This window comes from Sinocyclocheilus grahami, unplaced genomic scaffold, assembly GCF_001515645.1.
Source record: "Sinocyclocheilus grahami isolate Dianchi unplaced genomic scaffold, SAMN03320097.WGS_v1.1 scaffold212.1, whole genome shotgun sequence".
Lineage (NCBI taxonomy): Eukaryota > Metazoa > Chordata > Actinopteri > Cypriniformes > Cyprinidae > Sinocyclocheilus > Sinocyclocheilus grahami.
The window spans coordinates 894,365-908,740 of record NW_015505391.1 but is presented as its reverse complement, the minus strand read 5'-3'; the positions used below and the strand labels follow the sequence as shown (position 1 = coordinate 908,740).

Here is a 14,376-nt window from a genome sequence, read left to right as displayed (position 1 = left end):
TGAAATTAAATTAAAATGCTAAGGAGAAATGATACATTTTCAACCTCGATTTAAAAATGGTAATGGAAGGTGCAAGGCGGCAGTCCAGAGGCAATTGGTTCCACAGATGGGGGGCAGTGACTGAAAAGGCTCTGCCACCCTTAGTTTTCAAATGGGAACGAGGGACAGATAAAAGAGCCCTGTCAGTGGATCTTAAAAGTCTGGTAGATGACAAAGGGATAATAAGATCTTTAAGATAAGATGGAGCTTGATTGTTTAGAGCTTTAAAAACAAACAACATAATCTTAAACTGAACTCTAAAATGGACCGGAAGCCAGTGAAGCGAAGCTTGAAGGGGAAATGATTGCCCAGCTCCTCAATAATGTCCATTCTAATTTTTTGGGGACCAAAAACAATAATTTCTGTTTTGTTCTCATTGAGTTGGAGAAAGTTATTTGTTAACCATTTTTTAATATCTGAGATACATTCCAGCAATGGCTGAATGGAATCACCAGCTTTTAATGGGAGGTACAACTGCGTATCATCAGTATATAAATGAAATGAAACGAAACATTGTGCTTCCTGATAATATCCCCCAGAGGGCGCATATATAAGTTAAAAAGAAGCGGTCCCAAAATAGAGCCCTGAGGTACTCCACTAGTAATTGGGGCAGATGATGAGGAAAACTTGCCTAGCTCCACAGAAAAAGACCTGTCTTTGAGATAGGAGCTGAACCATCGTAAGGCTGTGCCCCTGATACCGATCAGATGTTTTAAACGGCTAATAAAAACATTATGATTCACTGTATCAAAGGCAGCTGTAAGATCCAGTAGAATCAATACCGCAGTACTTTGAGACAGGCCGAAAATTGTTAAAGCAACTTTCATCCAAACCTTGCTTCTTAAGCAAAGGCTGAACAACCGCATGCTTAAAGCAGTTCGGAACCAGTGTCCAAAGATGAGTTAATCAACACTTGGACAACTGTGTAAAGCAGAGAAATCAAATCGTCAGGCCCATAGGACGCCTTTGCAGCATGCAAGATAGATTTTTCAACAGCATTAGCTAGATAATCTTAATTTACTGTATTTTATGTTGATTTTTTTTTTTCTTTTTGTACATTGAGTTTTTGCTGAGGTAAAATTGACCCCCAATTTAAAGGGATAGTTCACCCCAAAATGAAAATTCTGTCATTAATTACTCACCCTCATGTCGTTCCAAACCCGTAAGACCTTCGTTCATCTTCGGAACACAAATTAAGATATTTTTGATGAAATGTGAGAGCTCTCAGACCCTGCATAGACAGCAACGCAACTGTAATGTTCCCAGGTCCAGAAACGTAGCAAGGACATCGGTAAAACAGTTCATGTGACATCAGTGGCTCAACGAAGTGGCTTTTGCGAAGCTACGAGAATACTTTTGAGTGCAAAGAAAACAAAAATAACATCATTTATTCAACAATTCTTCTCACCCGAGTTACGTCTTCCGCCATTTTAGAGTATCACAGCACATACTCACGCTTTCCCCTAAGCAAAAACTATGCAGATTACATTCTTGCGCTCGCTTTCTCCCAAATGTAAACAACGCTGATTGTCAATTACGCTCTTGGGTACTCTCCAAAATGGCGGAAGACGTAACTCAGGGGAGAAGAATTGTTAAATTATGTTATTTTTGTTTTCTTTGCACTCAAAAAGTATTCTCGTAGCTTCGCCAAACTGAAGTTGAGCCACTGATGTCACATGGACTGTTTTACCGATGTCCTTGCTACGTTTTACGTTTCTGTCTGGGAACATTACAGTTGCGTTGCTGTCTATGCAGGGTCTGAGAGCTCTCACATTTCATCAAAAATATCTTAATTTGTGTTCCAAAGATGAATGAAGGTCTTACGGGTTTGGAACGACATGAGGGTGAGTAATTAATGACAGAATTTTCATTTCGGGGTGAACTAACCCTTTAACTGAAAAAATTTTGATTTGATTGTTATCAAACAGATAGCAATAATATCTAATGGGCTTTGATTAGGTCAGAGGAACATAAAAAATTTATTAAAAGGGAAATAATAAAAAATAATAAGTAATACAAATTATTTAAAGGGAAATAAGTGCATTGCACTCTCTCTCTCTTCTTTTTTTGAGTAGGCAGTTTCTCTGAGCACCTGGATCAGGCGCCTTCACGGGGAGATGGAGTGGACAGTCTAGACAGCTCCTGTAAGCCCTCCTCTGATACAGCCTCCTTCCTGACTGCTCCCAAACCTGAGGCCACACAAAAACAGTGTGCAGTCAGCAAAGTCCCAAAATCAGTGTCCACCAGCGCCCTGTCACTAATGATTCCTGGAGGTGAGTGTACAGTAGGTGTATATGAAAGAAAATGTTGGGATATCTTTACATGCGTGACCAAGTGTTTGTTATTGTCCATGTCAGGTTTTTTTTTTGAAAGGTGGTTACCTGCTGTTGCACAGCGCCAGTCAGCTGACTTATTAATATAGGATTCGACCTCTCTCCTTTGTTCCCCCCCAGATGTTTTTGGTGTGTCACCATTAGCAAGCCCCATTTCTCCATACTCGCTGTCATCAGACCCATCCTCTAGAGACTCCTCCCCCAGCAGAGACTCCTCCCTCAGTGGTGTCATCTGTCGTCAGCCAATCATCATCCATAGCTCAGGGAAGAAGTTTGGCTTCACTCTGCGAGCGATCCGGGTCTACGCATGTGACAGTGATGTTTATACAGTTTATCACATGGTCTGGGTAAGTGTGGAAGGCCTTTCCTGCACGCCACTATAGAACCCAAACAGTTGATAAAATGTATTCTCACTTCTCACTTTGAAAGAATGAGCCACATATTTTTCATATCTCTTGTTTACTGCATCACAGATAGTTAAGATATTGATGAAAGCTTTCAAACTATGTATGATTTACTATGTGTATATTGTATTGTTTGGGAATAGAATGTAGAGGATGGTGGCCCTGCTCACAAGGCTGGTCTTAAGGCTGGAGACCTGATCACTCATGTGAATGGAGAAACCGTTCATGGGCTGCTTCACACTGAGGTGGTGGAACTATTGCTAAAGGTGCAAAAACCAACCAATGTTACAACCACAACACTATTTTCACTGCTTGTTTTCCATTTAATTTTGTGTTACAATACGTCTGTAAGTGACACTTACATGTTTTTTATTTGCAGAGTGGAAGTAAAGTCACGATATCCACAACCCCTTTTGAAAACACTTCTATCAAAACTGGTCCAGCTAGAAGAAATAGTTACAGAAGCAAAATGGTGAGAAGAACCAAGAAGCCAAAGAAAGAGAAAACTCAAGAAAGGTAAGAAAACTAGAATATCATTATTCTTGTTTATTTCAGGTTTTACAAATATTTATTTACATAACCACATACATTTGGATAAACTACCTACACCTCAGTAGCAAGATCCCCCCAGTGCCACTAGATGTAGCTGTTGCTGCATTGTTTTTTTTTTTATGTACACTGTGTTCAGAAAGGTAAATTAGTGTACTTTCTGCTGCATGCTGTGTAGTATATACTGTATACTGCCTACTATTTTAAAGTATTTTTTGAAACAGTAGGCAGTATGTATGTATAATCATTTAAAATTTTTATCAGATGTTTATCTTAAAAAATATATTGTCATATGACCTTATTATTGACAAGCTTAATTCAGCAAGTATTTTAGTGAATATTTTAGTTATTTTTTACACTTTAATCCTTCATTGTTAGTTTTGTAAAAAAATATCTTACACTTCGGGCATCTAATGAAATAATAAATCAAGAAGAAATAAAACTGAGAATCACTTTTGAAATTGCTGAGCGCATTGCGTTATAAGATAATATTCCATGCATTGTGCTTTATATATATATACTTTTTGCAAATGTATGCATATTGTACACTGCAAAAGTAATATGAGTAGTATGGTATGTCTTTTTGAATATTCCAATGTTTTTTCAGTTCAAGCTTTTTTTCCTCTCCAGGCGGCGTTCAGTGTTCAAACGTTTTGCCATGCAACCCTCTCCACTTTTACACACCAGCCGTAGTTTCTCCTCGCTAAACCGCTCACTGTCTTCAGGAGAGAGTCTACCTGGATCTCCCACACATAGCCTCTCACCACGCTCCCCCACAGCTGCCTTTCGCCCAACACCTGACTTCAACCAGTCAGGTGTGTGTTACATTGCCCAGACATCGGTCCTGATAAAAAAGTATATTAATACAGGTAACGAGTGGAGGACAGAGGAGCCTCTTAAAGAAGAAGTTACAGGTCTGTGAGAGCCAGAAATCTTGCTTGTTTGTAGGTGACCAAATACTTATTTTACCGAGGAATTTACCAATTAATTCTTTAAAAATCCTACAATGTGATTTTCTGGATTTTCTTTTCTCATTTTGTCTCTCATAGTTGAGGTATACCTATGATGAAAATTACAGGCCTCTCTCATCTTTTTAAGTGGGAGAACTTGCACAATTGGTGGCTGACTAAATAATTTTTTGCCCCACTGTATATATATATATATTAATAATGTTGCCTGTCATGTGTCTTAGGGTGTAAATATATGCTGTTTTAGTGCTCTGTGCACTTCCTGTTCAGTTCAATAAGGAATTATGATATCTGTATGAAAGTAATTAGAAAAAAAATTGCACTTATCTTAACGTTTTAACTTTCCACTCTTTCTTCCAGGTGGCAATTCATCACAGAGTAGCTCCCCCAGTTCCAGCGCACCTAACTCACCAGCAGGCTCTGGCCACATCCGACCCAGCACTCTGCATGGCCTGGGTCCCAAACTACCTGGACGGTTGCGTCAGGGTCGACGTAAATCAGCAGGGAGTATTCCCCTCTCACCTTTGGCTCGCACACCCTCCCCGACCCCTCAGCCTCAGCCAACTTCTCCTCAGCGGCCTCCATCTCCCTTGCTGACTCACACTGTGGGAAACGGCAAAACTTCTCAGGCCTTCCCTGCCAAAATGCACTCACCCCCCACTATTGTACGCCATATGGTGCGACCTAAAAGTGCAGAGCCTCCTCGGTCCCCGCTCTTGAAGCGAGTTCAATCCGAGGAGAAGCTTTCCCCCTCTTACGCTGGTGACAAAAAACATTTATGCACCCGAAAGCACAGTTTGGAGGTCACCCAAGAAGAGTCTCAAGGGGAGGCCTCATCTATAGAGGAGCATATCCCACCATGCATAGAGGAGAGCACTTCCTTTGAGCCACCCACTATTACTCGGGTGAGGCCTGCTGAGCAGGGCTGCCTGAAGCGGCCTGTCTCTCGCAAAGTTGGTCGACAGGAGTCAGTAGAGGAGATAGATAGGGAGAAGCTGAAGGCTAAAGTGGTGGTGAAGAGGCAGGACTGGGCTGAGAGACGAGAGTCTATGCAAAAGCAAGACACCGTGCAAGATGTGGAAGGTGCTGCTGCTGAAGATAAGGAGTGGTGTGTCCTTACACGTCCCAGTGTGAGACCCCAGGGTTCTGAATCTGGATCCCTGGACAAGTCTATAAATGCTACTTTGAAGGATGTCCTCTACAAAAAACTAAACCCAAGAGTCTGTGAGAGCATAGCGGAGTCTGTCACCAGTGGGGAATGTGTATCACTTTTAAGTGAGAATGTGAGGTCGTCGCCTTGTCAATCAGAGCGACAAATGTCTTGGTCAATGAAGGAAAGTAAACCAGAGAGAATAGATTTCAAAGCCTCCAACATGGAGTTTGCCAGAAAGAGACAGTCATTTGAGGATAGGGAGGAATCCTTGTGTCGAATATCCTCTGGTGTTCATGAAAGCATTCATTTCAACACCACAAGGTCCAAAAGTCTTCAGCTGGATTCTGCGTTAGCTTTAGAACATGTTAAAGGGGGCATGTGCAACATCCATGGCACTTCTGAAACTTTGGCTCCTAAACTTTTTAGTGGGAGAGGAGAGAGCGCAGTAGAAAAACTTCAGATGATTGCCTCTGATGGTCCTATCAGGAAGACCTCCTCCGAGTACAAATTGGAGGGAAGGCTTGTGTCCTCTTTAAAGCCACTAGAGGGCACCTTGGACATTGGTCTGCTTTCTGGGCCTCGGGTATCCAAGACTGACACATGTCTTTCCAAAATGGCAGACAGCCATGGTCAAAGTACTATGTTGGCAGAAGATCTATGTGGAAAACAGAAAACCACAGAGAAACAGAAAAGTCAACATGCAGGGACGTCTGGCACACTTAACCATAAGGACAATGTGTATTTGAGCAGTAAAACCATTACAAAAGAAGAGTCCATTTCCAATAAGGACTCTACAATAAGTCCTGCTTGCAATGAGGCCTTGCATGATAGAAATAAATTGAATGATGGAATGAAGTTTCAGTTTACAGCCATCAAAGTGGAGTCCATAGACACAAGTGTGAAATCGGAGACTAGGCTAAAGACAACTCAGGAGATGAGAGCTGCACGACACAGTGCTCACTTTGCATGTGGGAAAACGCCTTCCATCAGGGAAGTCAGCAATGAAGACCAGGAAGACGACATGGAAAATATAGAGGATACATCTCCAAAGCTAAATGAAACTCAGCAGACACAACCGGTCCATAGTAAAACAAATCAACCTGATGAATTCCGAGTGTCTTCTGCTGTTATTGCTCAACTCAACTCTGTCCAGCAAAACCCAGAAGCAAATTCTGGCAAAAATAATAGTAGGCTGAGTGAGACACCAACTACTTCACGCAGTTCAGCAATGTCTACTGAGAAGGATCGCATAAATGAAGACAAACCAGGCGATACAAAGACCACTGCAGTGATAAAGCAGATCTGTTCATCAGAAGATGTTATGGACAATGCAGGTGCAACATCAAGCCCAACTGTGGCTGCAACCAAGACTCTGATAGATAGAAAGGGTAGGGCTGGTAGCACCAAAGACTTTCTTGACATCAATCCAGAGCATCTTCAAGATTTGAAGGAAAGCAAAACATCTAGCAGAGTAAAAAGTTTAGACAAAAATGTAGAGTCTGCACTGGGAGACAGAGCTGATGCTAAGCCAACCTCAGCTGACTCAGGGCAGGCTAAACCAGAGATATCTGTCAAAGAAACAGCACCCATCCCACAGAGTCTATCTTTAGCTTCCTCCGTCACAACATCCATTGTGTCTCCTGTCTCGGCACCAGCAGATGCACCTGAGACCCCTATTATTAAAAGCTCATTGTCTCCCAAGTCTAACCTTCAAAGAAAAACCACATCATCTGCCATTGCTGCCCCGTTGAAGGACATGCCTGCTACTGATTCAAAATCCCATGCCTGTGCAAGCACCACCCCACAACTTTCTGGGTTGGCTGAAGTAAAAACAACCAGCATCCAACCTCCACAGTCTGATCAGACTTGTTCCAAAATTTCAAGCTCTGTTTACTTGGAAAATGGACAGACAGCAAGTATTTCAGTTCAACTCTCCAAACAAATCTCAGACCGAACACAAAATTCCTGTGCATCAAGTGGTAGCAGAGAATTCAGTGTGCAAACCCATCAGTCTCAACAGGGCTTAAACAAAAATCAACATGCAGACAAAGTAAATCCTCCGGAGGCAAGTAGCCAATCCAGTTTAATGGCGAAGGATACTAAAAACCTGCCAGAATGTGGAGTCAAAATGGACTCGAGAGATAAAATGGCCTCTAAAAAGGACTTCAGGTGCAGTGTGAGTGAAAAGATTACCTGTGCCTCTAACCCTAACCCTTCAGTCAAAGCTGACGTTTCAAATAACTGTGAAAAGCGGGAAGCCATCTTCAGAAGCCAAGTAAACACATCAAAGGACACGGGTGCAAGCCCACCAAAGACTAGAAGTTGTGACACTTCAACAAAAGACACTGTGCATGTGCAGTCTGCAATTAAAACAGAAGAAAAGCAGAAATTCAAGAGTGTTCTTGATGTAGACACTGAGAAGGCCAATAAGCAAGTTATGGACATGTCCATTACAGAGACAAGTCCAGCACAGACTGCAATAAAACAGACGCAAAAGTCTTATAGTGCTGTATTAAAACAAATCCCTTTGAGTTTGAAAAACAAGCCACGAGTAGACTCGCCGCTTGTCATGCAGTCTATTGGAAAGGCAGTTGAAGATAAGAGAAAGCAGGAAAACATAGCACAGCTACAGCCCGTTGTCAAAGACAACATAGTAAAACCAAAGGAGCTAAGAGAGTCAGTCCTGTCTACACCCAAATCTCAGCCTCACAAAGAGACCCACACTGGTTCTCGAGGTGGCTCCGTGCCGGTGTTGCCTGTACCAGCTGTTAAAATCCATGTGTCTAGTGGGCTTCCTCCTGGTAAGGGCAGCGCTGCTGTAGTTGAAATACTCGGACCTTCCTCAGAGGAACAAGTGAAGTCCAGAATTGACGTTCCAAGATCAGAGTCTTTCAAGGGCTCCAGCACCAAAGGGACAACTACTATTACTGTTTCCAGTCCTGACCCTAAACATGCCTCAAGTGAGTCAAAGGTGACTGACAAACAGATTTCATCCAACCGAAAAGAGCAAGTGGAAAAGAAGAGAAAGGATACTCAAGATACATCATCAGCACCCAAAACTAACCGCAAAGACTCATCAAGAGGCATGCCTTTGGCAAAGGATAGTACTACTATTGAAAAAGATTCAGTACGTTCTAAACAAACAAAGGATACGCCACGTGGTTCAACTTGTAAAAAGTGATGTATTGTATTGTAGTTGCCAAGCGTATTGAATTTGAAAAAGACTATGAGGATGTAAACATTATTTTTTGTCTATATGTAATATCATGAAGCCTTCCTATCTGAGGACCGGTGAAGCTGTTACTTTGGGTTTTCATAAGAAACCAGAGATGAATTTGTTTGTTTGTGTTGTGATCTATAATGCTTTGTTAATATTATGTCTAAAAAAGTGTAGGCTGAATGTTGACTTGTTTTGCTGCTGATTTGTGGTCTTGTTTTAGATCTCGCAAAAGCGCCAAAATTAGTAATTGTATTGTGTGATGTAACGAGTGGCGTGTGCAATAACTGGGGAGATGGAGTGTAGATGCCTTTTTTAAGGATTTAATGAACTGTGCCAATCCTGGTGGAGTGTAATTGTACCAAACAAAAAGCACCTTAAATTCAGAGCCGAAGGTGCATGTTAACTGACTGTGTTAAAAAAAAAAATAAAAAAAAAAAACCCACTTTTTCAGCGAGATGTTTTTTGCCTTTTTTAAGGATTTAATGAACTGTGCCAATCCTGGTGGAGTGTAATTGTACCAAACAAAAAGCACCTTAAATTCAGAGCCGAAGGTGCATGTTAACTGACTGTGTTAAAAAAAAAAAAAAAAACGCTTCACGCTTATTCAGGCTAGTGTTATTATGTATTATACTGGTTTCTGATGTATTTAAAAACCACTAGGAAAAATATATGTAGCAATGGTGCTATTAATGTGCAGATCACATTTTATTTGATTTTTTTCACTGTTTTTTTTTTTATTTTTTGACCTTATCAGCAAAGTTTTGTTTTGGGTAGTGGTGCACAGAGGGAAAGCACTTTGTCCTGTGCTTCTCACCTGGAACTATTTTATATTGGAATCATCTTATGGTTCTGGAATCGTAGTGAAAAGGGGCCTTTGAGTTTTTTGGGGGAAATATGACTTGCTGTTCTTAGCAGGTCATGGTGAAATTCACATTCCTTTCACATACATTATTTTTTTATGCAATATATTGTAAATACAGCAGCATTAATTGTACAGAGGGATCGGTTGAAAATGAGTGTTGTATGTTTTATATGTATATATTTTGTTATGTCATATGTTTGTATATTGTACTTAATGTTGGTCTCCTATTGATGTTATCTGCTCAGTAATTGTGCTGATATAGAGTCTAGAGTCTATCTAGCAGAATAATGATAGTCTCACTCTGAAATGAAGTGTACTTGAAGTTTCACTAAGGTATGTAGGGGTTAACCACATGCATTTTCAGATATGTATTTTAAGTGACGCAGCAGAGTTGCTCTCCGAATGTTCATCATACTTGATGCCGCTAACAAGGAAATCATGCATTTACATAAAAACAGGGACAAGACAGATGTAGCACATTATATAAAAGGCAAGTTTCAGAGACTGAAGGATTACTCCGTGATTAGTTTGCTACTATGTTGATTATATACAATCTTGTTTTTCAAAAAAAAAAGAAAAATCTCAAGCTTTTAGGGCTAACATTTGGCATACAGGAACATGATGTATTTCCCCTGGTTTGGTTAAAAGGGCTCATACAGGGATAATCAAATGTGCTTTAGCAACACTTGTGGTATGTCAGGGCTTGTGATAAATGTCAGGAGTTTCACTGCATGTTCGTTCTTCATGTCCAATCAGTTTCTTACATATTCATATGCAAAGTACAACACTTACAAATGGGAATTGTGTAATACTTTATTAAATGCTTTTGTGCTATTAACATCCCTAGTCACGTAGTAGGACTGCGAAGCGCATTTCCTGCACTTTTTACCTTTGAAACCTTTCAAAGCTCTCTTTGCTTTTTTTAAAGGTTGTGTCCAAACATTAAAAAGCATATTTGCCATTAGTTGTGCTTTATTTGACCTTTAGGTAGTTGCATTGTGACCACTGAAGTTTAGCATCAGAACTGAGAAGAGGATGAATCATTGTGTCTTTTGATATTTGGTTTTAACTTTAAACTTGCTATAGCGCTGCTGGTATGTATACATCACATACCAACTTAAAGTAAATTGTGTATCTAGGCCAATTTCAGTATACTTTATATTGTGAAACATCTAGGCTATATTACACTATGATATTGAAGTATTTGCGATTTAATGTTTTAATGTAAACAGCATATATCTGAGCTAAACACAAATGTGCATAAGTAACTAAACAACAGAATGCACCATTTAAAAATTAAATATATATATATGATTGTAGAGATTTAAAACGTATTAGCAGACTGCAGTTTCTGTTCCTTATAGACTTTACAAATGTAGTTTAGGAGGTCTAAAGAGATACAAGGCACCTTAAGATTAAAAACACAATGCTTATTGGGAATTTGGCGGAGAGATTCTAATTGAACATAATACAAACCTTAATGATAAAATGTGAATGTTTTATAGGACATATGCATTGTCTGTTCTCAAAATATAAATAGTAACCCCAGACATTTATGTTGTTGGTGTTTCTTTTCCTTCCCTTTTCTGACAGTTAACGTTTGAATCCTTAAAGAAGCACATTAAATGTTTGTTTACAACTACTTCATGGATGTATATTTTGTACATTTTGTGTTATTTGCCAAATCAATGTGCTACGTCACACACAGTTATGCTGTGATCGGTGTGAGTTCCTCTTAGCGGACACTTGCTGTTGAAGACCGTTGGTGTGGTAGCCTAATTGTTGTCTTTCCAGTTCAGTATGTTCTTGCTTGTTTTTCTGGAGTTTTCTTTCCTCTCTCTATGTGTGAAAAGAGTGTTTATGTAGATGACTCTGCTTATCATTGTCTTTTAGAATCTGTGCAATAAGAGATGTGGTTTTGAGTTTTGTACATCACCCACAGAAAGCTCAATGGATGTCATAGATGTTGTCTACTATACAAATATTTATACTTCTAAAGTTGCGTAATACTGAAAATAAAGCATGTCAAAAATGACCTTTTATTGCATTTGATTGTCTTTTTACTTCATACAGACCCACATCTGTTATTTGAAAACTAAGGTTTTAGTCATTTTTTAAAACAAAAGCCTTTAACACTTTGACAATTTTGATAATTAATTTATTTTCAAGTTTTTCAGCATATATTTGCCAATTTTGATCTCCAACTTAAAGCAGATATTCATGTTATAGGTGTATGTGGTCTGCATTTGGAAGGAGACCAACCAAACTCTTAATTTACAGTTGTGAATATCTTGAATATTTACTAATTCTCCTGGCAAGGCAGAAAATGGCAAATGTAATTATAATTGCAACTAGAATTATAACAAATGCAAGTACACCTACAGGAAATTCACACTGCAGTTCGGCATCAATAATCCTTGTTCCTGTTGCATTACAAACGGTCTCCATTAAGTGTTTTACTTTGATTAGATTTTTTGTAGCCCAGTTGATGAACTCAAAGTTGCTACAGTTGCATACCAGAGGATTGTATCTCAGATCAACAGTACTCTTATTTCCCAGATCCATAACACTTCCAACATCCACTGTCACAATGGCATTACTGGCCAAGTTAAGTTGGAGAAAATGCAGGGAGTAAAATCCAGAGGTGCTCAGTTTGACCAGTTTGTTTTCACTCAAGTCTATTTGCTTGAGATGTGTGAGACCTTTAAACAAGTTCTCTTCTAAAGCAGTTATGTTGCATGAAGATAAAATGAGGATTTCCAAAAGAGGGACGTCTTCAAAGAGCTCCGACAGGGAAAGAACCCCTCCTTGAATGGTATTCCCCTTCAAATTGAGGAGTTGCAAGTTCTTCAAGCCTTTAAAGATGTGCACATTTGTCAGGCTGGTATTTGACCAGGAAAGATTTAGAGTTTTGAGATTCTGTAGATTGCTAAATGTGAGCTGTCATTCAGAGTGTAGTATGAATGACTGAAGTCCCAAGTGCTCCAACTGTGGAGTTGCATTGAAAGGCTGTGAACTCCAGAACATCTGTGAGCCATAGCTGAGATTGAGGAGCTTCAGTTCACTCGGACCAAACAGCTGGTCATTACAACAAGGTCCTCGGGGATTTACTGAACTGAGACTGAGATCCAGCTCCTTCAGGATACTAAGACTCTCCAAGCATCTATTGCTAATATTGAGTTGCTTTGAATTCCCACTCACGGACAAGTGCGTAAGCAAGGGAATGTTTCTGGTGTTGATGTGGAAGACGTCTTTAAAGCGGTTCTCATCTAGCACCAGATGGGACAATGCGGATAGGCCAGTCATGTTAAGTTGTAATGAATCCAGGTGGGCTCTAGTAAGATCAAGCTAAGCCCTTCAAGGCAATGGAATGTGGAATTATTCAGGTCTAAGGAGTGCTGAAGCTGGAAATCCAGGTCAGTAACAAGGATCTTGCAAAGAGATTGTAGTGCAGCTGATGGTATGTGCACATTTGGATCGGTTTCATACAATCCCATGTTCAGTCTGTTGCATTTAAGGCCTTCAAGCCCTTTCAGTAGGGACGAGAAGTTCATCTTTCCAAGGCAGCCACTGAAATCAAGCCTACTCAAGTTCATTTACTGAAACGCACCTGGTTCTGTATAGACAAAATAATTTCCTTTAAAGCTGATGCTCATCCCGTGCACATTGTGGAGTGGTGCTAAATCAGGCACATTTATCCTGTCAATAGAGTTCATGTCCAACTGCAGGTTGCGTAAGCTTTGACAGTGGAAACTGCTTAGTCCATCTAATGAGCGAATTTCACTACCCCCAAGGTCCAGAACCTCCAAATATGCAAGATTATCTGATGGGATGTCTGATAGGCTTTGGATCTTTGACTGTGCAAGGCTTAGATATTTCCGTGCTAGAGGTCCAGTAAAAGCTCTTTCTGTGATGAACACAAGTGGGTTTCCAATTAAGATAAGGACCGCCAAGTCAGGCTGATATTTAAAAATGTCTTCATACATGAAAGTGATGCCACATCTGTGAGTTACAGAGTTAGATGTGAGAAGAAGAAACATTAGATTCACTGATGCACAATTTTACACAATTCATCTTGAAATAGAAGTCATTTTGCTCGCCTTGTCAGGTCTAAATAATTCAAGCTCTTTAGCCTCTGAAAAGTGAAGTTGTATAGGGCAGGAAGATGGTTGAAACTAAATTACAGAATTTGGTATGTCATCTGGAATGACTCGTAGGTCCATATCACTAAAATCAGCCATTAGCTAGCTGAAAAAAAATAATAATTAAATAAAAATAAACCATTAAACCAAACATTAGTGAAAACTAAATAATATTCAACTACATAATATAAAACAACATAAGCAGCATATTAATTCATGGCTCACTTTTGTCCATAATGTTGAAAATCATGCAGAATAAACTATCATAAATGTACCTGTCGACACTGTCTCCTAGCCCATGGTTTCACTTCATTATGCAGTAAAAAGTGAAACAGAATAGTGTAACATAATGTGTCGAAAATAAAATTATTCTCCATAGTGTACAGGACAGAAGAGAACAGTGTCTCCTCTTCATTCAAATATATAGATAAAATAGAGGAACTTCATGTAAAACAAGAAGTGTTGAGCGATAACTTCCTTTTATGTTACCAATGGTTTTCTGCATGTTTAGAGGCCCACATGATTCCGCTGTGATGAAGTACAGAAAGCAAATACAGAATTCTCAATTGTGGGAAAATTTCACCTCTTTCAGTGTGGTAAAAGAGACCAGAACTTTCCAAAAATCAGCTGATCCTCACCAGGTCGGGGGGGGGGGATTCCAATCAGCCATTAGCTAGCTGAAAAAAAATAATAATTAAATAAAAAT

General features: G+C 39.7%; 1 protein-coding gene and 1 pseudogene across 1 annotated transcript in view; one reads left to right on the top strand and one right to left on the bottom strand.

Moving 5' to 3' along the window:
- LOC107596011 (microtubule-associated serine/threonine-protein kinase 4-like) overlaps positions 1–9,100 on the top strand; it is a 75,801-nt gene extending 66,701 nt beyond the window's left edge. The window contains exons 21-26 of the mRNA XM_016286611.1: positions 2,115–2,312; positions 2,493–2,719; positions 2,920–3,042; positions 3,156–3,292; positions 3,956–4,140; positions 4,654–9,100. Of these exons, the coding sequence (XP_016142097.1) occupies positions 2,115–2,312; positions 2,493–2,719; positions 2,920–3,042; positions 3,156–3,292; positions 3,956–4,140; positions 4,654–8,627 (4,844 nt within the window). The 3' untranslated portion in view covers positions 8,628–9,100. The remainder of the gene's footprint in view (positions 1–2,114; positions 2,313–2,492; positions 2,720–2,919; positions 3,043–3,155; positions 3,293–3,955; positions 4,141–4,653) is intronic.
- A 2,702-nt stretch (positions 9,101–11,802) lies between these two features.
- Positions 11,803–14,047, bottom strand: LOC107596010 (CD180 antigen-like; annotated as a pseudogene).
- Between the last annotated feature and the right edge of the window lie 329 nt (positions 14,048–14,376).